Source organism: Typopeltis vanoorti, chromosome 2, assembly GCF_054136105.1.
Source record: "Typopeltis vanoorti isolate ZY-2024b chromosome 2, IOZ_Tvanoo_1.0, whole genome shotgun sequence".
Lineage (NCBI taxonomy): Eukaryota > Metazoa > Arthropoda > Arachnida > Uropygi > Thelyphonidae > Typopeltis > Typopeltis vanoorti.
The window spans coordinates 19,962,096-19,986,573 of NC_143550.1; the positions used below are offsets into that span (position 1 = coordinate 19,962,096).

General features: G+C 33.8%; 1 protein-coding gene across 1 annotated transcript in view; it reads right to left on the reverse strand.

The window, feature by feature from the left end:
* The window catches only part of LOC150108861 (pre-piRNA 3'-exonuclease trimmer-like), a 509,147-nt gene that overhangs the window by 399,151 nt on the left and 85,518 nt on the right, over positions 1-24,478 (reverse strand). The window contains exon 6 of the mRNA XM_090403827.1: positions 13,154-13,229. Within this exon, the coding sequence (XP_090259953.1) occupies positions 13,154-13,229 (76 nt within the window). The remainder of the gene's footprint in view (positions 1-13,153; positions 13,230-24,478) is intronic.

Consider the following 24,478-nt stretch of genomic DNA (forward strand, 5'->3'; position numbering starts at 1 on the left):
TTATGTCAATGTTGCTTTCAATGAATTCAGTAAATTTTAGTCAATGTGCTTTCCTGAGATTCTATCAGAGTATTGAGAAGCTGTTTATTCTGGGGATTATAAGTCCTAAAGGAATTAGGCAGGAATTAGGAAAAAGGAGACAGTACTTGATAGGTTGTGGTTAGAGAAGTTCCTTCAATATAAGTGGTGGTAAAAACGGAGGTCAGAGGTTGTCTCTTATCTTCATCTTCCAGATCTGAAAGCTCTGGATTGCTTACTGTTATAGAGGAGGTGGAGGCTATTTGTTAACATTCAGTCTGTTAGATGTAGGTCTGGGTTGTCATCATTATTATATCCCCATAATGTACTGTGGTGAGTTGAAATCCCCAAGGATGATGCCAGAAAGGGCTGATTTAGGAAGTGCAGGGCTTGGCCAGTCAAGTTGAAGAGAATTATATACATTGTTGATTGAGAAACTGTGCAGCCAGATACCAAAGAAAAAGTCACTTTATTAATGGTTCAGAGATTCTTTCCACCAAATTTGCTTTTGCATAGATTGTCAGGCCATGTCTTCCATCAGGTTTATCAGTGAGAAGAACAGGCAGAAATGGTAATATTTCCTTGTGAGGTGTGGTGAGTTTCTTGTAGAACAACATATACTTTGTTCCTGGAAAGGATATTATTTGGTATCTCTCGTTCTGATCTAGTAAATCCCTCGATGTTCAACTGGAGGATAGTCAGGCAATTCCCAATGTTCTTGTTTGTTTGTGTTCATTACTTTTTAAGGGAGTGAAATGATTTGGAGACTATGGTGGACTTTTCAACCACAGCCCTATGCCTAAGCTATGGATGCTAACCTTGTTGACATGGGCAACGTTTGTGCTGGTATGTCTACTTTGATATTGTATGCTCATTTCTTGATCAATGGTGTCCAAGAGGACACCACTCTTGCATTTGGACCAGAAAGGCAAGGTATTACTCAGAAGTTGCTACTTCCTAGCCAGGGGCCAGTGCAGGCTACCATCAATCCCAGAAACAGACCGTTCCTGATATGGAGAAGACGCTTATACAACCATGCCTTATCTGGTGAACAGTCACTGTAGTTGATTTTCAGGTGCCTCCCCAAGAACAAGCTTATTCATTGGTAGCACAGGGCACCATATCACACTGTCATCTTAAAGTTCTGTGGCATTTGCTAAAATTGTAAGAACATCACAAAGGATTATAACAATGATGAGGAAGACTTTGACATGAAGAAAAGTCATGGTCCCCTTGTATAAGTAAGGTCTTGATCAGACTGTATATGGCCTACACTATGCAGATTTGATTGCCTAGTTTTTATGGGGATGAGGATATCTTGGAGAGGATCCAGAAAATGTTCACTGAGTCATTGTCAGTTCGATGGAGTGTGAGATATGAGGAAAGAATGAGGGTATGCAACTTATAGTCTGGTGAATAGGAGGAAGGGTGGGGGGTATGACTGAGATGTATAAGATGGTGAGGGGTTGTTCGAAATTAAAGTGGAAGAGATTTTTCAAAGAGTAGAGTAAGGCAAGGAGGGTAGAACAAGAAGCCATCCCTGGAAGCTACATAAAGCAGATGTGAGGGAGGGAGTAAAGAGCAGGTTCTTTGCATGGAGAGTTGGCAAACTGAATGCACTGCCTGAAAGTGTGGTGAGTACAGAAACTGTGAATGGGTTTAAGGCACAGTTCCATTATCTCTTTGCATAAGAATGTGAACCTCCTGAAAAGTCTTTTGACTCCATGGAGGTATGATATTAATCCTCCAACCGGCTAGGACATATATATACGTCCAGCTAAATCTGGATACGATTCAATACACCCGTTGAAAGAACGTGGATAATCCTTCACGGTGTAGAGAACACTTAACCAGATTATCTCGCGAAGCTGAGTCTCAGTTCTCTATAACAAGGAATGCAGTTCCTTGTTATAGAGAACCAGGACAAAATATAAATCCTTGCATACTTTCTTCACTTAAATAATGCATTGCCTTGGAGAACCAATGTTTAATGTTTTTGTGCTAATTTTGTCTAATCACTTACTCGACGGAACATTCTTTGTTTTTGAAGAAATTAATTTGCGATAATTATTTGAAATACTATTAAAAAAAAAAAAGGAACCAGCTGCCGACGTTCTAGATTTCGAAGAATAATTCACAGATTTCCTGAAGGAAATCTGTGAATTATTCTTCAACAACTTTGCTTTATAGAGAATAATATGCAATTCTTTAATCATATCACTACGTTTTTTCAAAATATCGTAATCTACTGTTCTTTGCACTTTCAACTTGTTGGTTTCCCTGTATAATTGGTCTTTACAAAATGAAATAAACGGTTATTATTTAAATTGATACGTATATATTTTCTGCTAGTTTATATATTTTCTGATACAAAAAAAAAAATGTATATGTGCATGCATCAAACGTGAAATTTCATATTTTCGCAATAGAAATAAACTTTATTTCGACTTTGATAGTTTTACACCCCCCCCCCCCCACCCGCTGCAACACTACCACATACCCGAAAACTGTTATGAAACATGGGTATTTATTTAATTCCTTATTTTTCCATAATAATTTTTCCACATAACGTTTATTTTTTCGGCACCGAAACTAGGTTTGGATAATTATAAATTATCAAAATTAGCAAGTTATAAATCAGAAAGTAAACATATTATTTCCTGATTATTAGAAATCAGGAAGTTATGTGATATTGGGTAATAACGGAAATTAATATTAAAAACACTGTCATCCTACAAATGCAATATCATAATAATATGTTTTGAATGTCTCCTAAACAATCAGAAAGATGGAAAAACAACACAAGGAATTTCTGCCTGTAAAATATTCAGTTATTGCACGAGGCACTTTAGAGTGCTGCCTGCTGGGCATATTCTTTTAATCTGGTTCCCAGTGGGGGGGGGGGTCAGTAATCTCCTTTGGCTTACAGCTTATTACTGGGCAGAAAGGAATATTAGAAAGTATACCCAATACACAATTCTGTATTGTTTTCATTTCATCTTTCAAGTAAATTATTTCACCAAAAAATGAAAAATATAAATAAAAAAATAAATAAATCATTAAAATCTATAAATAATAACGTGAACATTTTCCCCTTGCCAACACACTACTACACACAGCATTGATGTGATATAAGTTCCAAATTTCTTGTGTGGGAGATTTTTATATATATATATATACTAGGGGGCTCTCCAGCTAAACAGGATTATTGTCGAGTATTTCTAAGATGTATTTCAGAAATAGCAACCAGCAGTAGTAGAAGTGGTAATATTTGGATATTTTTTTTAAAGCAACAAAAATAATACAAAACTGAATTTTCTTTTGTGTAGTATGTATAAATAGTTTTACATAATGAAAATATAGCATAGTATTTCTAAATCTTAGAATTTCAGCAGACCGCTGAACAGCTGATTTCAGATGCAAAGAAAGAGTACAGACTTAGAAGCTTCGAATATACAACATTACTTTTTTTTTTTTTGTCAAAATGGTAAACTGAAATAAGAGATTTTGAATACTATCTGAAAGCTTTCAAACCAGTAGAAATTTACAATAGTTATGTATCTGAGTTCCAGAAGAGGAGGGGGGGGGGGAGTTGCAGTAAAAAATCTTAAAAATTAGCATAAATTTTGAATCATTCCATACAGGATATCCTTCCTATTATATTTTCAACATACCTACAGTGGTTAAGCACTGGACTAGTAATGTGCATCCTACAAAAAAAAAAAAAATCTGTTGCAATTTTAAGCAAAAGAAGATGAATAGTCTCTGATAAAATACCATTGGATATAAATTTTTGATACTAAAAAAGACACAATCTGAAACCAACTAATGCAGTTTATAATCATTTGTTGTTCATAAAAAAAAAATCGTTCCTAAAATTGAAATGTGACGATCCATATAAAGGTATTCTGCAAAATGTCATATTTATTTCACTAAATGTTAATCATCATCAAATTCCTGCCATGTACCCTCAAGGGGTGTACAGGATATGACAGTACTACATGAAAAAATTACATCATTACTAACTTCCTATCTACAATTTTCCTCCAAATCAGTCTGTTACTTGTCAAGACTCCAACATTATCAGATCTTATATTTCTATCGTCTAAGGCACTTTGTACCGTATCAATCCACCTATATCGTGGTCTTCCTCTGGGTTGTTTTCCTGCCAACCTGGCAGAGAACACTTGTTTTGCTAATCTTTCCTCTCCCATTCTATTTAAGTGACCATACCACCTGAGATTAGCTCTGCTAACGCATTCCTGGATGCTGACAATGTCAAGTTCTTTCCTAATATCCTCATTTTTAATATGATATTGCCATTGATGCCATCTGTTCACGCCTCTAATCTTTCTCAGGACTCTCATATCTGTGGTCTCTAGTCTTTGGTCAAGTGTTTTACTTCTGACCCAGCTCTCAGATCCATAAGTTAAAATTGGTTTGAACACAGTCTTTGTATACAGCTAATTTAGTGTTCCGACTAATTTCTTTCTTATTCCATATGAATTTATTCAACTGACTTCCCACGATACCAGCTTTGCTGATTCTGTTGTCTATTTCTATATTTAATTTACCATCTTCAGTAAAAATTGTGCCTAAGTAGCTGAAATGTTTTACTTGTTCCACAGGTTCTCCATTCACAACACAGTTGACATTTTCAATGATTCTGCCTATTTTCATTGTCTTTGTCTTTTTATTGCTGACCTTCATACCATATCTATTACAACAGCTATTCAATTTAGTCAGAGAATCTTGCAGACTTGTAGCGGATTTATTTACAAGTATAACATCATCCGCATAAAGCAAAGAGCTGACATTAACATCTCCAATTTTGATATCAGGTTTAATACCACATTCCTTCATAATGTGATCCATATAGATAATGAATAACAGAGGGGATAATGTACATCCTTGTCTCACACCAGATTTAACATTAAACCATCTTCCTGTACTTCCTTCAATTCTAACTGCTGACTCACAACTCAAATATGTTAATTAAAAATATAAATATTTGACGAAATATTTTCAATTAAACAAACATTGAAAATTCGTGAAAAATTGTCAGTAAAGTGAAGGAAATTTACTATTACTAAAATATAATCAATGCAAAGGTTGATCTGTGGTCATTTCATGATTCATTATTAACTTTGGCAGATGTGAAACTCGTTTTTATTTTTGGAAAGAGACACAATAAATAAATTGTGCAGAAAAAAAAACAATCAAATATTCTAGTACAGTAGAGAAAATTCCAAGTAACACAGCATATGTAAAGACAAGTCACAAAAGTCCTCCACCAGAGTTAATCCGCTAATGGCTCTAAAATCGCTATTAAGGGATTAACGGCAGAGGAGGGTAAAGACTTGATAAAAGGTAGTATGCCGATGAAGTTTTGATCCATGAAAAATTCTGGGGTGGTCTGTCTATTTCATCCTACTCAGCCGGTAGGAGGGTTAATATTAGTAATAATAAATAGTGCATTCTGATTAACTGGGTCACATCAAGGGTACAAAGGGCATAATTTGTCCCAATTATACGAAGCTGCATGTAAAGAGTTTAAAAGATATATAAGTGCATAAAATAAAAGGCAATTTTAGACAAGTTTTTCATTTATTAACTAACAAAATTACTGACTTATAGAGAAATATAAACAACTGGCCTTAATTAATAAAAGGAACATATTGCCATAAAAATAATTTAATTTATATACATATTAAATACATGCAATTAATGCAGTTCTAGGAATTGATTGAGTATAGCCTGCTGGGTGTTTTGACTGACTGTAACTGAACAAAATCAGTGCAAGTATCTAGTGCAGATATAGGACTGGTTTCATGAATTCTGCATGAAATAATCGTAATCTAATAATAAATTTTTTAGTATCTTGGTTAGTCATTCGTTTAAGCTCAAGGGAATCATCCTCATCACTTTCATATTCTTTCAATTTCTGATGTTTTACTGCAATTTCCTCCACAATATCTTTCTGAAAATCTTCAATTTCTTTATAGAAATCAAAGCTATCATCAATGATTGCAAACTCTTCATAGTTTCTAATGTCGTTCACTTCTAATGGGATGTCATTTTCACTCTCAGCTGGATCTGGCATATCCACAATTGAATGCTTAAAACTACAGAGAACAAAATGGTTCTGAATGTTTTCTTGTTGCTTATTCCTCATCAACTATCAGTTATAAACTATATTGCCTGTAAAAGGTTAACTTTTACACTGACCTACTTAGCTGCTGAAGATGATGTAATCAGATTTTCTTCAACTGCTTCAGCTATGTAATTTATCAACTTTTTACTATACAATATCATCAGATGTTTTATGATTCATGTGTCCCTTGGCTACATGTAGTAAGGATGTGTTACTGGGAGATAGAAATTCCAAGTGAATATTTTCCAGAGAATCTAAACAAGGATGTGCTGTACATCTGCCAAGAACCAATAAAATTTTTATTGATTTCTGTTGTAATTCTATTGTTCCAACTCATAATCCAATTCTTAAAACTTCCAGATGCCAGCCACACATTTTTGCCAGAATGGTACTGAACTGATAAACTGTCCATTCTAACCTATTTAAAGAATCAAGGCCTTTTCTCCAATAACTAACAGCTTTCATTTACCAGTTCCTGACATATTTGAATAGCATAACACTGCTATACAACTTACTGATTTCTTTGATCCATACTGTGCAGCACGTTTATAACACAGGGAACCATCCAGAGCAGCACATTATAAAATAGAAGTTTCATTTATATTATAGATGTTATCAGCACTAAATTTTTAAGGAAGATTGGCAATTTTGTTGATTTCCATTGTTTAGCCATTACAACAGCAATGTCTTACTCATTATGAACTTTTGAATTTGATGCCAAACTGTGATTTCTACTGTGACAATCAACCATCTGTTGTTTTGAACTTGCTGCGATAACCAAGCTTATTGGACAACTCTTCTGACTTACTTTTCAGCACTAGACCACTCACTCACACATCTCATCGAGTTACAATAGATAATAGAGAACTACTGATTGATGGTCCATTCATATTACCTTTCTTTTAGTGTTGCACGGTGATCAGCATTCATATTAGAAATTATGGACTTTACAACCGTGTTATAAATAACTCTTTTAATTTCCTGACGTTACGATCTTCATATTAAGATCATCATCTGGAGCATATACAAATATACAGGACAAGCTGAGTTACATTACATACAGTAAGCAGTTACCAGCTACAGAAACAATGATTTGATCACAGGTTATTCTACTGGCATGAGCTCTAGTGAAAAAAAAAAAATTTAATTATTTAGAAACTACATCAAGCTAAATTCTATTTATGATAACATGAATAAACATTCTTTCTTATAGGTAGTTTTCTTTCAGTAACACTTTTAATTTTCCAACATTTCGATCTTCATATTAAGATCATCATCATCTGGAGCATATACAAATATACAGGACAAGCTGAGTTACATTACATACAGTAAGCTATAGAAATAATGATTTGATCATGGGTTATTCCACTGGCATGACCTCTAGTGAAAAAAAAAAAATTAAATTATTTAGAAACTACATCAAACTAAATTCTATTTATGATAACATGAATAACATTCTTTATTATAGATAGTTTTCTTTCAGTAACAATGATGTCCTATTTTTGGCATTACGATTGTTATTTTTGATTTAGGATCCTGGATTAACTACAGTCTTGTTTATAGTTACTCTTAGAGAGGAAGGTTCTGTGGGTCGAATATGTGCCTTCCATATGTTTGCGATTTTTAGACCATCACTATTGTTCAGATTGGGGTGGTTGATAATAATCTTACAGGCTTCCTTAAATTTGTGTTCACACCATGTTTTGGTGTGATGTAGACAACTAGTGCTATTCCAGTCAATTCTATGTAAGGTGGAATTGACAGGATTGATCAGAAAGGCCAGCTTCACCATAATTATTATATTTAATGTGTTGTTCATGTTCTTTTTGTCTGATAGGAACTGTGCATCCTGTTTCCCCTATATATGGTATGTTACAGGTGCAATAAATATGGTATACTCCAGGGTGGGCCAGTGGAGGGAGTGGGTCTTTGGATGAATTGAGTAAACTTTTTAATTTTGCAGGTTTAAAGGTGGCTTTGAGGTTGTATTTTTGTAGTATTCTGTTTATTTTATCTGATGTCCTTTTAATGTAAGGAATGGTTATAGTTTTATTGTAGTCTGGTTTGTCTTTGTTTTTTATTGAGGTCTTGTAGAGAATTTTGTTAACAGTGTTTTGGCTGTACCCATATTTTTGAAAAGTATTGCTGATAACTTTAAATTCATCTTTCAGTGCATGTTCACTGGAGCAGATCTTCAAAGCTCTGTTTTTTAGAGTATTAATGATACCTAGTTTTTGTGTTGGGTGGTGGTAGCAGTTTATGTGTATATATTGGCCAGTATGTGTTGGTTTCTGGTAAACAGTGAAGGAAAGATTACCAGAAGGAAGACGTGTGACAAGTGTATCTAGAAACGGAAGTGTGTTCTGTTTTCCAATCTCAAATGTGAACTGTATGTGTTTGTGTTGTTTGTTTAGGTGGCTAAGGAATGTGTCTAGTGTCTGGCAGCCATGGGACCAGATCACAAAAACATCGTCAATGTATCTAAGCCAGACTTTGAGTTTTAAAGGAGAGAAATCTAAAACATGTTGCTCAAAATGTTTCATATAAAAGTTAGCAATAGGGGGGATAATGGCAAGCCCATGGCTGTGCCTATTTTTTGTAGGTAGAAAGCATTGATGGTCTCCTCAACATCTGGATCTTTACTTTCGTGATTTCATTTTTTTAAGCTCATGTCTTTTGCACAGTGACCATTCTTCTTTAAGTTTCTTTCGCTGCTGTATCAGGAATGAGATTGCAGATTTTGGTACCCTTAACTATTTTGTGATGACTGCTGTTAAGTGGTTGGTTTTAATTATATAAATTAAGTAGATATTAAATACAATATCATTTCAAAGTTGAATACAGAAACAATAAAAGTTTCGTGCAAAAATTTACCAGAGAGCTTGTGGGAATATGCCGCCATACTACAAGATGCCCTAGCTGAACCTTACAGGAAGTGATAAATACTCAAAGCACCAGCATATTTGCCTCCTATTGGTCAATTTTGAAACAGCTGTTTCAAACTTACTGTTTTTTGTCAGAGACTAGGCAGAAACCTAAGAGAGCAAAAACTCTCAGTACTAAGGAACACGAAGCATTGGAGAGGTGTATTTTCTGTAAGCAAACTCTCGGTCAGTGCATAAAGTATTTTCTAAAATAAAGAGCCAAAAAGGCTTCATTTCAGTGATGCAAAATTATATAAATTAAGTATATAAATGAAATGATGTTGGATATTAAATCCAACATCATTTCAAAGCCGAATACAGAAACTATAAAAGTTTCGTGCAAAAATTTAAATTTGTTTAAGTAAATCAATTTTGGTAGCAAGTGTCAAATCTTTTCTTGGAATTTTCATAGGGGTCTAAAATTATAAAAACCAAATACAGTAACAAGATTTCTACACATTCTAAGCTAATGATCACATCTGCACCTATTAGAAGTCACTGCAAAACTGAGAGCAACTAGTATATAGCTACTTGTTTGTTCTACTGACAATCAGTAATGTAGAATTTTTCTGACACTCCAGCATGGTCAAAGTTACTGGCTCAAAAGTTACTGGCAGTTAAAAAGCATTGTATCCCAAACAAACAAAGCAATTCTTGTTATTTTTTTTTTGTTGTTGTTGTTGTTATTGTTATTCTAAACTTGTCCAAAATAAACAGCTGTCCAGAACTGACCAGTGACAAATTAAACTGGAATCTACTACATGTATATAAATTAAATTGTGGAAAACTTTTGCTCAATTACAGCAGTGGTATTGATTTAGTGATTACACCAATGCAACAACGAAGCTACAAAACACAGATATCTGTAAATACTCACAAAATTCTCTTCTTTTAAAAGCGGATACGAAACTCGTGTTTCATATCTAGTTTTAAAATAATGAGGGATTTATTATCCCCTTAGCTTAATTTTCGCCAATGGAAAAAAATAGCCTCTTGGCTCTGTATCGCAGTAATAATATATGGGTATGCCTTTCTGGCAATTCGTATAGCAAAGGTATTAAGTTTCGTTCACTTACACCTTGGTATTATCCAGGTCTACCTACTCACTGATGAGACCTGAATAAAGGTCAGAACCGGTCTGGGTAGTGACTTCTCCTCATAACGTAAAACATTTCCTAGGAGCTGCATTTTACATTATGAGAAAATATTAAGGATAGCGAGGGAGTTTGCTCCACCTTTGCTCCGAGTTGCAATACCAGGTGTTGACTTACACTTGGAATCGCCGATAGTTCTTTGGCATGAAACTTTTAGATTTCAATCTCCTGGTTTCGTATCTGGTTTTAAAATAATGAGGGATTTATTATCTCCTTGACCTAACATAAGAATGATATTAAATAGCCCACACTAAATGGGCAAATGAAGCATTCAATACTGGTCAAGAACATCTAATCAGATATTAATAATTTTCTCTATTGTCTTTTCTTTTTTTCTTTTTTGCATGGCTCCAACCAAAGGTGATAAACCTATCATGTACCACAAATTATAGAAACTCTACCCCAGAAGAGAACCAAACATGAATTTTTTCAAGCTGCTTCAGTCATCTAATAAGAGATGGTCTCATCCTGAATAATGAAAGCTGACACTACAGAAAACAGCAATTTTCTGGCAATCAATTTCAAAAACTTTCAGAAAGCAGCCCATAAATTTGATCTGAGAGGATCATAAGGCAAATTCAACTACAAAAGCACTAGGCAGTTTCAGGCCATACCAAAAGTTCTACAGTTCTTAGATTATAAAATTTTAATGATAAGCTACTGAATAAGTGTGTAATTAAAATTCATCATCACCAAATTCCTGACATGTACCCTCAAGGGGTGTACAGGATATGATAGTACTACATGAAAAACTTACATCATTACTAACTTCCTATCTACAATTTTCCTCCAAGTCAATCTGTTACCTGTCAAGATTCCAACATCATCAGATCTTATATTTCTATCTTCTAAGGCATTTTTACTGTATCAATCCACCTATATCTTGGTCTTCTTCAGGGTCATTTTCAGGGTTTGTAGGAAAAAGACCTGGTAGAGAACACTTGTTTTGCTAATCTTTCTTCTCCCATTATCACCTGAGATTAGCTCTGCTAATGCATTGCTGGATGCTAACAATGCCAAGTTCTTTCCTAATATCCTCGTTTTTAATATGATATTACCATTGATACCATCTGTTCACACCCCTAATCTTTCTCAGGACTCTCGTATCTGTGGTCTGTAGTCCTTGTTCTAGCATTTTATTTCTAACCCAGCTCTCAGATCCATAAGTTAAAATTGGTTTGAACACTTTCTTGCATACAGCTAATTTAGTGTTTTGACTAATTTCTATCTTATTTCATATAAATTTATTCAGTTGACTTCTTACCATACCAGCTATGTTGATTCTGTTATCTACTGCCATATTCAAATAACCATGTTCACTAAAAATTAACCACTCAGCCAGCCAGTCTGGCCGTGGTTAGCATGTATGCTCTCCAGTTAAGAGGCTATGGGTTCAAATCCCTCTCGTGGGCATGGATGTTTGTGATTGTCTGTGGTAATACTAGTGGTGGTCGGCAGTATATGGCATTGGTGTAGTTGTGGTCAATTGGTGGATTGTGAGCAGCAGAAGCAGAGTTGTAGAGTAGATGCCCTCCCTCGATGAGTCTTTGGACTCCCCAGAGGTGACCAATAATAATAATAATAATAATTATTATTATTATTTTTTTTTAAATCATACCTAAGTAGCTGAAATGTTTATGTTTTCTGTAGGTTCTTCATTCACAATGCAGTTGATATTTTCAATGCTTCTGCCTATTTTCAATGTCTTTGTTATTGCTAACTTGCATACCATATCTATTACAACAGTTATTCAATTTCATCAGGAAATCTTGCAGACTTATAGCAGATTTATTTAGAAGTATAACATCATCCGCATAAAGCAAAGAGCTGACATTAACATCTCCAATTTTGATATCATGTTTAATACCACTTTCCTTCATAATGTGATCCATATAGATAATGAATAACAGAGGGGGGATACTGTACATCCTTGTCTCACATCAGATTTAACATTAAACCACCATCCTGTACTTGCTTCAATTCTAACTGCTGACTTACAACTTAAATAAAGACTAAGTATTGCTTGCATAATATCCCACTGACACCATACAACTGCAGCGTTTTTAATAGCTTATTTCTTTTCACCTTGACATATACCTTTTCCAGATCTACGAAACTTAAATAAAGGTCTTTATTATATTCCAATGATTTCTCAACTATCTGTCATAAAGTGAAAATCTGATCCTCATAGCCTCTATTTGGACTGAATCCAGCAAGTTCTTCACCAAGCTTTCCTTCCACAATCCTTCTCAACCATTTCTCAAGTATACTTGCATAAATCTTACCAGGAACACTCAGTAGGGAAATACCTCTGCAATTCTCACATTCAGTTTTATTTCCCTTTTTATATATGGGCACTTTACTCCAATCACCTGGAATTTGTCCCTCTGTCCAGACCTTTTGAACTATGCAGTGCAGCCACTGCATAGTTCAAAACTGTAAGACTTTTATACCTCTATACTTGAACATTTCTGGTCGAATGTCATCTACTTCACATTTCAGGCTTTTGAAGGCTTTTTCTACTTTAAGTATGGATATATTCTTGATTGCATGCCTGTTGAGTGTGTTTTTTTTTACCACTGTGCTGTCACTGATTGTTTCATTTAACATTTTTCAAAGCAATTACTCCATACATCAAGAACATCTTTTCTCCAGTTTTCATGTCACCTTGATCATCTCTAATTCTTTTTACAGCACTTTTTCCTTCATTTCTGAGCTTTTTCAACAACCTCCAGAATATCTTTTCACCTTTTTGATATTTATTTTCTATGTTCTTACCCAAGACTTTTGATTGTGATTAAAAGTATTTTATTAAAATGTGATAAATGTAATTTTGTCATAAAAATTTGTGATTAAAATTTTACTTCTTAAATGACTTAAAAATTAAAATCTTTAATTTTTACCTGAAAGGCAAATTTCCTATCATATGTTCCAAGTACACGAGGACAAACATAAAACACATAGGTGTGTGCAGCATACCTGAATAAAATAAGAGAATAAGAATCATTTGTAAGCTAGTAAACATAAATTGGAATTAAAAAATTAACATAACACAAAGAGCATAAATATATTACTAGATTTAGAATTAAGATTTTCATTTTACAAGTGTCACAGTGATTGAGAAGGAACATAAAAAAAATTGTAGGGTGCATTTTTTAAAATAACATACCATAAGATGAATTAAGAATAAGCATTCCTTTACAGAGACAAATTCAAATACAAGTGTTTCTTTTTTTTTTTTTACCAAATTATCAGCCCATAAAGTATTGTATATCAATTCCTCCTCTATCTCTTGATACATATCATCATAGCTGTTAATATTGACTCCTAGATAGTTAAAATTATAAACCAAGTTGAATTGGTCTTGATGGCTTCTTGAGATGCACATATACTTAGTCTTTTTCTGGTTTATGACAAGACCCATAGGATTACTTGCCATAATGAAATTAGGTGTCAAATGTATAATATCCTCATAAGAGTTTCAAAGGATAACAATGTCTTCAGCATAAGCCAACAGGATGTTGTTCCTATTCATTTCAATCCTTTCCTTCTTTAAAGATATTATTTCTGGAAATTTTTCATGTTACTCCTCTAAATAAATATTAATTTTTATGGCTGTTTTTCCTATTTTTGTTTAGAAATACCCCTTTTATGATACCATTGGCTTTTTACTCAATTTTGAGAGTATTACTGATGTTTTAGAGACAGGTACATGAAGAATATAAGGAATAATTTTGGACATACCTTGGTAGGATGTTCCTGGTTGTCTTCTTAATGAGTGGCATCCAGCATATGGCAATATTACTGAAGTATAACTGAAATGAAGGGGGGGGGGGGGGTTGGAAATGTGGAGATAGAGAGATGTGGGAGAACCAGGGCTGGCCTTCCCTATAAAGGGGCCCAGGTGCAAGAAACCTTTTGGGGTCCTAAAATATTTTTCAAAGGTAAAAATTAAAGGATCCGAAATAAACGTATTGTAAAACCTCTTACCTGCAAATGATTTTCGCACAGGAAAACAAAAAAAAACACATTCGAAATATAAGAGGTTAGCATATCGTTTACTGAACAAAACAAAAGTATTAAATAATTAAAATAAATAAATATTTAACACAAACAAAAGTAACCTGGCTCACCAACTAGTGCACAAAAACTATTTACAATTAATTATTGTTTAAAGTAATAAGAAAATTAATTTAAGAACATAAAAAAATAAATAGGTTTACTATTTAGGGCACTATTTTACTAACACGTATATTGCTTAATATGTATTTATTTAAAATGTCATTTTTTTTTGCTATGTCATTAATCATTTCTGAAAAATTACAATTTTTGCCAATATCCTTTTCGATGCTTAATATAGCAAGTGCATTAAAGCATTCTTCACACGTACTTGACCAAAGAAAATTCTTTATCAATTTTAATTTGCTAAAAGAACACTCTGCACTTGCTATAGTAATTGGTAACGTAAAGAAAATTTTCAATACAGTTAACACATTTAGAAACAGTTCATTATAACTATTATTTAATGTATATTGCAATATGTCTTGCGCGTTATTTACATTTTTTTGGTCCAAGATCTTAAGGGGTACTTAATGGTCAGGGGGTGCTTACGGGTCAAAGCTGTATAACTGAGAGGAGACCTCCACATAGCCTTTAAAGGAATGTGGAGAACCGACCAGGGCTTCTGACCTAATGTCCAATCCTCACCTTCTCGTGGTGCACCCTGTTGGGTATCTACTTTGATACTGAACGAACGAGGATGGGCTGGCAATTTGGGATTTGGACGACCAAATTGTATTCTTATTGGTTAAACCAAAATAAAAAATGCTGGTACAACATGACAAAATTTCATGCCGGCTGGGGCGTCTCCCGGTTAAACAAGGCCCCCGTTGTTTTCGCCAGGGAACCAGAGCGAACAGCGAAAAGTCAGCTACTGGAACAAATCTGAAAACAAACCCCAACTCAACATCACCAGAGTTAAAGATCGGTACTATCAACGTAAGAAACCTGAATGGCAAAGAAATGAAGCTAGCTGAAGAATTAGATAAGTACCAGATCGACATAATAGGGGTGACTGAAACAAAAAAGACCAAAACTGGTGAGATCTTTCTGAGCAATAAATACAAAATGTTATATTCAGGCAATAACAATCAAGGAAAAGAAGGAGTAGCCATAGTATTCAACACAAAATACGAGGCTAATCTTCTTGAATGGCAGTCAGTCTCAAGTAGAGTAATGTGGGCAAATATGAGAATGGGGAACTGGACAATGACACTTATTTGTGCCTACGGTCCCACAGAAGGTTCTACTAAGAAGGAATTTTTTGACGCTTTAGAAACAGCAACTGACACAAAGAAAAAGGAAAAGTTGGTACTTGTTGGGGATCTAAATAGTAGAGTAGGAAATGATTGTGAGACATACAAAAATATTGTGGAAAATTTGGAGAAAAGAGCAAAGCTAATAATAATGGCAAATATCTGTTGGATTTCTGCTCAGGACATGGACTGGTTATTACTAACACCATGTTCCAACATAAAAATGTGCACAAATTCACATGGAGAGAAGAGGCAAGAAATAAGAAAAGTCTCATTGACTATGTTATTGTTGATAGTGATGTTTTCTCCCTGGTGCAGGACACCAGAGTGTACAGAGGATTTGAAATTGGAAGTGATCACTATTTAGTCTTGAGCAGTATAAAATTGAATTTCATATTGAAAAGAATAACATGTAAGAAAGTTTTAAAGCGAATAAAAGTTGAGCAGCTCTCAGATGTGAACTGTAGACTAAAATACGTAAAGATTATTGAAAGAAAAAATGAAAAAGTTTGAGAACAGGAATCAAACCTTGGAGATTCAGTGGCAAACTGAAGAAAACACTGATTGATTCTGCCAGAGAGGCATGTGGTGAGGTTGTCTGCAAGGATAAAAAAATCAGAACTTCCTGGTGGACACAAGAAGTTAAAGAGGCAGTGAAGGAAAAGAAGAAAGCATATCAAAAGTTCCTGGCAAATAGGTCAGCTTTTACTCTTCAAGAATATAGAGACAAATGTAAGAAAGCTAAACAGTGTGTAAAACTAGTTAAACAAAAGTCATGGGAGGACTTTGGCAAGAATATAGAAAATAAATATCAAGAAGGTGGCAAAATATTCTGGAGGTTGTTGAAGAAGCTTGGGAATGGAGGAAAGAGTGCTGTAAAAGGAGTTAGAGATGATAAAGGTGACATGAAAATAGGAGAAAAAGATAACCTTTAAGTATGGAGTAATTACTTTGAAAAACTGCTAAATGAAACAAGCAGTGATGACAGCACAGTGATAAAAAACACTGAACAGGCATGCAGTCAGGAATACATATCCATACTTGAAGTAGAAAAAGCCATCAAAGGCTTGAAATGTGGAAAGGCAGCAGGAGTAGATGATATTCGACCAGAAATGCTGAAGTATGGTGGCATAAAAGTCTTACAGTGGCCGCACTGCATAGTTCAGAAAGCCTGGACAGAGGGACGAATTCCCGATGATTGGAGTAGAGCTCTCATAGTACCCATATATAAAAAGGAAAATAAAAAGGAAATATGAGAATTACAGAGGTATTTCCTTACTGAGTGTTCCTGGCAAGATCTATGCAAGTATACTTGAGAAACGGTTGAGAAGAATTGGGGAAGAAAAGCTTGGTGAAGAACAAGCTGGATTCAGGCCAAATAGAGGCTGTCAGGATCAGATCTTCACTTTACGACAAATAGTCGAGAAAGCATGGGAATATAACAAAGATCTGGATTTAAGTTTTGTCGATTTGGAAAAGGCATATGACAAGGTGCCAAGAGAGAAGCTATTCACAATACGCTGCAGTTATATGGTGTCAATGGGGCATTATATCAAGCAATACTTAGTCTTTATTTGAGTTGTAAGTCAGCAGTTAGAATTGAAGGAAGTACAGGAAGATGGTTTAATGTTAAATCTGGTGTGAGACAAGGATGTACATTTTCCCCTCTGTTATTCATTATCTATATGGATCACATTATGAAGGAAAGTGGTATAAAACCTGATATCAAAATTGGAGATGTTAATGTCAGCTCTTTGCTTTATGCGGATGATGTTATACTTCTAAATAAATCCGATACAAGTCTGCAAGATTCTCTGACTAAATTCAATTGCTGTTGTAATAGATATGGTATGAAAGTCAGCAATAAAAAGACAAAGACAATGAAAATAGGCAGAATCATCGAAAATGTCAACTTTGTTGTGAATGGAGAACCTGTGGAACAAGTAAAACATTTCAGCTACTTAGGCATGATTTTTACTGAAGATGGTAAATTAAATATAGAAATAGACAACAGAATCAGCAAAGCTGGTATGGTGGGAAGTCAATTGAATAAATTGATATGGAATATATACAGAAATTAGTCGGAACACTAAATTAGCTGCATACAAGACAGTGTTCAAACCAGTTTTGACTTATGGATCTGAGAGCTGGGTCAGAAGTAAAAAACTTGACCAAAGACTTGAGACCGCAGATATGAGAGTCCTGAGAAAGATTAGAGGCGTGAATAGATGGCATCAATGGCAATATCATATTAAAAATTAGGATATTAGGAAAGAACTTGACATTGTCAGCATCCAGGAATGCGGCAGCAGAGCTAATCTCAGGTGGTATGGTCACTTAAATAGAATGGGAGAGGAAAGATTAGCAAAACAAGTGTTCTCTGCCAGGGTGGCAGAAAAACAACCCAGAGGAAGACCAAGATATAGGTGGATTGATACGGTACAAAGTACCTTAGACGATAGAAATATAAGATCTGATAATGTTGGAGTCTTGACAAGTAACAGACTGATTTGGAGGAAAATTGTAGATAGGAAGTTAGTAATGATGTAATTTTTTCATGTAGTACCGTCATATCCTGTACACCCCTTGAGGGTACATGGCAGGAATTTGATGATGATGGTGGTCCAAGATCAATTCTCGTAACAAATCAATTTCCTGGATTAAGTATTCATTTACATTTTCTATAATATTTTACAAAATCCCTTGAGTGGTTTTCCAGTTCATTTTCTTCTAATGTTTTTATATCAGTGATTAATTTAAAATAAGAAATAACATTGTTTATATTTTTAAATCTCTCATCTATTTGTACAATAACAGTATCAATCACAATGTTGAAAAAGTAACATCTAAATTCCTCTACTGGGTAAAACTTCATCTTCTGCTAGTTCGGAAAATAATCTTTTTCTTTTTTGAATTCTTTTTTCAGGGAAGTCTTCGGAAATATTCAAGTTTCGTGCTATGATTTTTGCATCGTCTAAAAATGTGTTAAATTTTGATCTTAAATTTTCGATTTCATTTTTAATTTTATTCACTAAATTAAAAGCAGAGTGAAGAACAATTGTTTTTGCTTGAAATAGTTTGTTAATTTTTGACAATATTGTAAACCACACCGATAAGCTTAAAATAAATGGCATTTCTTGTAATGAATCTAGTAGACTTTTAGCTTCGGATACTACTGTTATCATTAATTGCACCAATAAATTCTTCTAAGGCATTATAAGTTTGTTCAAACTGTGTATACACTGCTTTGACTGCGTCTATTTTGGTTTCCCATCGAGTATCACATAATGGTTTAAGCGTAATATTTAAATGCTTTTGTATAATTTCCCACCTTTTTTGTAGATGCAGAAAAGTATAAAAGTTGCAATATTCCAAAATTTTTTTACAATATATACTACTGGAAGGAGCATCACAAATTATCAAATTAAAAGAATGATAAGCAAGGTACATAAATTGCATGAGGGTTTAAACTAATTATTCTAGATTGTACACCTTTATATATTCCCTTCATATTGCTACCGTTATTGTATGCTTGCCCTCTACAATTCATATCTAAATCAAGCTCACCTATTCTTTTTAAAAGTGAATTTGCTAGTCCTTCACCAGTCACATCAGTTACTTCAATAAATCCTATAAATTACTCATTTATAATTAATTTTTTGTCTAATCCATTTGGATACTGTAATATATGGCTGCTTTTATATCGTCTTTAATTTTATTAAGGACTTCATTACCTAATGCAGCAATAATTTCCTCTTGAAATCTATGAGCCAAATGATGCACAATTCTTTTTTTTTTCGTATTTTTAATTCTGTTTACATGATCCATTAGCACAGGATCATATTTACTTAATTCTATTAAACTTAAAAAATTTCCATTATTTGGCATTCCTATTGTTTCATGGAATCCTCGAAATGACAGATTATTACTTGCTAAAAATAGAATTACATCTACAATTCTTTGGAATAGTAATTTTAGACGTTCCGTTTCTTTATTTATATTCATTTGATTTGTTCTGTCAACAGTCGAACATAAATTAAGCCTTTTTAATAATTCTTGCCAAGCAATAAAGGAATTAAAGTGACAAACAGAAAGCTCATGATCTTGAATTACAGATGAGAGTTTTCTCCATTTATTAAAACCATATATAAATCATGTTGATTGATCTTTTCCTCTTCTTTTGGAAAATAATACACAACAAAAGCAAAATACTGAGTCTTGAGCTTTTGAGTAAACTAACAGCTGCGAAGCTGAGTTTCACCTTTTGGCATTTTTTTTAAATAGTACGATGTAGAAAATGATCTACCTTCGACATTCTTAACGAATGCGTCTTGATGATGTCATTTAGGTCCGTTTTTAACACAAAATAATCTAAATTTATCAGTTATAATATTTTGCCACAAACCTGGATCATTTATATTCACTTGATCACCATTGTTATTATTGTTTTCATCGTTATTTGCTGTATCCAAAATGTTTGTATAATTGGACGCATCTTTTTCGACGAATCCTACAGTTTCTACATTTTCGTTGAAAAGTTGTGTAGCTTGTTTGGAGTTTTCTTCTTCAGTTGAAGTTTGAATCGCAACTGCTGAAGTCGTAGCAATTTCGTAGTCAGATTTATTTTGTAACCATGAAAACAAATCTAATTATGCTTTTTGAGATTTTGCTTTCTTCTTTTTTCTTTTCTGCTGATTTCCTTTTTTGACACCCAGAGGGATACTTTCTTGGCATGGACATTATGGGTTCGGCTTTGCCTGTCGAATAAGTAAATAATATTAAATATTTTTATCCTATGAATTAACAAAAAGTGAAATATATACATACTTTTTACAATATTACAAAATTTTAGAAACACTTAAGGAATGTGTTTATTTTTTTTGTTTGTTTACTTCAGTACATCAGTTCACCCTTATCTATCACTATTAACTGAGTTGAAATTAACGTAGTTAAGATCTAATCACGTGCAAGCAACACTTCATAATCCTGAATATTGATAATACACATAGCTTTAAAAATAACTTACCGTATTTACCGGAATATAACTGGTCCTCGCATATAACTCGCACCCCTGATTTTACTTTGCAAAAAAAAAAAGAAATTGAAAAGTTTCACGTAACCTTGCACAGAAAAAAAAAAAGTTTAATCACGTTCACCTCATGGCAATAGTAACTCGCTTCCTGTGGTAAACCATGTGCCCTCCATTCTAGCCAATACGTCTGCAGATGCAAATAAAAGCAGGTCATTTTATTGTATCATGAATAAGGTACAAACATTTGCAGTTTGTGTAATATATTTCTCAACAAATAGTGCAATTAGAGACAGCTAGGATAAAAATGTCACTAACTAATGAATCGCATGTCCCTACCCCCAAAAACTATGCTATTTAGCCGCAAGCAAAACCATATGCTGCACTGGCAAACACTAAAAACTAGATGTGTGGGAGTCTGTCCACCCAGCTCAAAGGCAGAGCAACAATAAAAATCAACAGAAACCATTAAAATTCATAAACGTGTTAACGCTAGGAAATATATAGTGAATATTGTTACGGCACTTTCAGATATTGAATTTGGTTGAAGAGAATTAGCATTTCAATTCAAAAATTGTCGGCTGACTTTTATCTTTGACTCGCGCGATCTTTTGTTAATACTGCACCAATCATATGCACATATCTTTACTGGCCTAGTATGGCTGTATGTTCATTAGTCATTCGTGAAGGAATGTTCATTAAGTATCTCAAGTGATGTAAATTACTGCTAATTTTTGCTTGAAATAATGGGAAAGCAGATGGTGCTATTTGGGATGCACACAAGGAAACTGCTCTCTATGCAAGAAATAGTAATTGCAACATATGTGGGGATTTTACAAAAAAAACTGAAAACTTTAGTTTCTGAAAATCAATGTAAAGGAAATTTGCTTTTATAATATCTAATAAGTTAAACATATTAATTGACAATAAATACTTCGAATCCATATTTTAATGACTTACGATTTAATAAAATACAAATACACTTTAGAAAACGGATACGTTCTTTACAAAACATGAAAAGATATATTAAATGATGGTAAAGGAGTCATGTCACATCTGGATGCCTGACGAATAATGCAACAACTGAACTGGACAAAACGTGTACATCAGTATATCGTGGAGATATATCGATGGCTTGGAAATAGGATGTTTGTTTCTGATTTTTTTATTACTTATTATTATGAAACAGTTGGTAGAGTTTAATTATTTATTGCATTTCTATTTGGTATAGCTGTACTTAATAAAATTGTATTATATTAAGCTAAAATATGTGTCAGGGAATATGTTTGAAATGTATTTTTTTATTTAATTATTTTTTAAGATGAGCCCTGGGTTGCGTGCCAGAAAAAAGTCATTGACGTGCCACGTTTGGCAGGCATGTTAAGGGTTGTCCACCCCTGCTCTAGACTAACCATATATAAAGAATATAATAAATATTTTTTCAACAGTTTCAATAACGAGCCAAATGATATAAATGTGTAATAGATTAGAAAAAAACTAATGACGAATCAGGCATTTTAGGGTAAAAACGAAATCGTGTTTGTTAATTTTTATACACTGCATAAATGCATCAAAAGGGTAAGCAAAAACCTAATATGATAGAGAAACACAGCAATATTATTATTACCAGGAGCCCTAAAATCCTGTCAATGAAATCCCATTAGTTATAAGCAAAATTAGAAGAAGAAAAAAATAAAAATAAAATAAAATATACGTTTCTGCAAATGTGTACCGATTGTGCCCACTCAATCGTAGGGCCCGGGGGCATTGCACCTATCACACCCCCAAGATGGCCAGCCCTGGGGAGAACTGTGGGTAAGACAAAAGGTATGTTAATTTAAAACCCAGGTTTCAAGGGTGGGCTGTGAATTTCCATCTTTTACCTTCTTTGGGAAAAAGGTAAAAGATAGAAATTTTGGGGGGAGAAGGACAAGGATAGGATATGATGAAACAAGATTAGGGGGATTAGGGGAGAGAGTAATGGGGTGTGGGCTGTTTCGACTGTGTGTTGTCTTCGGAGCTTGTGGGAAAAGTGGAGGCTATGTCATGTCGGCTTCATGTTTTTGTCTCGGGTGTATCTGTGTTGTTTTTTGTTGGTCGGAGTCGTGACTTAATTTTTATGTTTTGGAGCTTCCAACTCTCAGAGACTATATAGGGCAGTGAACGTTTATTGAGCTTTTGTCACATTTTATGGCAATTGTTTCCTTCCTTCCTGGTTTGCTAGACTGCTAGCAAACCAGGAAGATTGAACTATGCTAGATTGAACATAGGTAATGAGAGAGCATCTTCATGGTAAAGTCTACATTTTATTTTAAAACTTGACAAATATTTCTGAAGGAAACATACTTTGCAGAAAGTGTGACATTTACAGTCTTATCATATTTATATTCTTTTGTGATATTCTAAAAAAGTATCATTGCATCCCATAGTGCATTTCAACATATACTGTCATATGCTTCTTTATAGTTCACAAATACTAGATATAATTCTAATATAAGTCAGAAATGGTTTCTTGATTGTGGATTCTTCAACACTTTCTTCTGAGCAATGAACTGTTGGTTTAATGATTTCATCTGGTGGTGGTGATGATGACTTATTTAGTAGTCTCTCGAAATACTGTCTGAAAAAAGAAAAATTAATTTTTCTTGGGTAATTAACTCTCCCTGGTTGTTATTCAGTATCAAGTTTTTGGTTTATATTCTCTTTTAAGTATTCCACTGAATCTGAAGAACCTCAGATGAGTTATTTGTATTATTTTCAATTTCTTCAATTAATTTTTTTGCTGTCAGTCTTTTCTCTCAACACAGTATTTTACTAGCTAAATTTCTGCAAATATTATAATTCTCAGGTTCTGGTGATGGTCCTGTAGCATTTTTATCCTCAGATTATTTCATTTCTTTATAGCTTCTTTACATACATTATTGAACCATTTGTTTTTCTTTCTGTTGTTTATGAATTAAAGGATTTCTTCTGCACAATGAGTAATAATATTTTTGATTTGATTCCATTTATTTTCTGTTTCTCTCAAGTATAGAAGAGTTTGAATCTTGTATTTCCTGCACATTGTCTTCATAGGTTAAAATCCTCACATATATTAATATAATATCAATTATTATTTCATAATATTATTAATAATTATTATTGTTTTGGTTCACATTTCTCCATTTGACAGAGAGTTTTAGCTCAAAATGTGATGTTGTGCTATTTTTCTGATAGCCTGAAATGTGCTATTTGTGTTATCTGTGCTAAACATGGATAACACAAATAAACCAAGTAATGATCGGCATCTGCATTGACTTTTCTGTAAGTGCAGACATTTATATGCATGTCTTGTGCCTATTGTTTATCATTGTACAATCTACCTGGTTGCTTACTATTCCTTCTGAGGAGAGACAAGTTGGTTTATGGATATTTTTTTAGGGAAAGTATGTACTACTAACTGTAAGCCCTCTGGAGTATGCAAAATTAATAGCTCTAACCCCACTGTCATTACTAATGTTAGGTGGATTACCTGGGCCATATGTTGATCAGTATATTATTTCTTTTCCTATTTTAGCATTAAAATCACTTATGACTAATTTTATACAATGTCTAGGTAAAAAATCATATCCTTTCTAGTTCCTCATAAAATTTATCTTCTCTGACTAAATTGAATAGTTGTTGTAATAGATATGGTATGAAGGTCAGCAATAAAAAGACAAAGACAATGAAAATAGGCAGAATCATTGAAAATGTCAACTGTGTTGTGAATGGAGAACCTGTGGAACAAGTAAAACATTTCAGCTACTTAGGCACGATTTTTACTGAAGATGGTAAATTAAATATAGAAATAGACAACAGAATCAGCAAAGCTGGTATGGTGGGAAGTCAATTGAATAAATTCA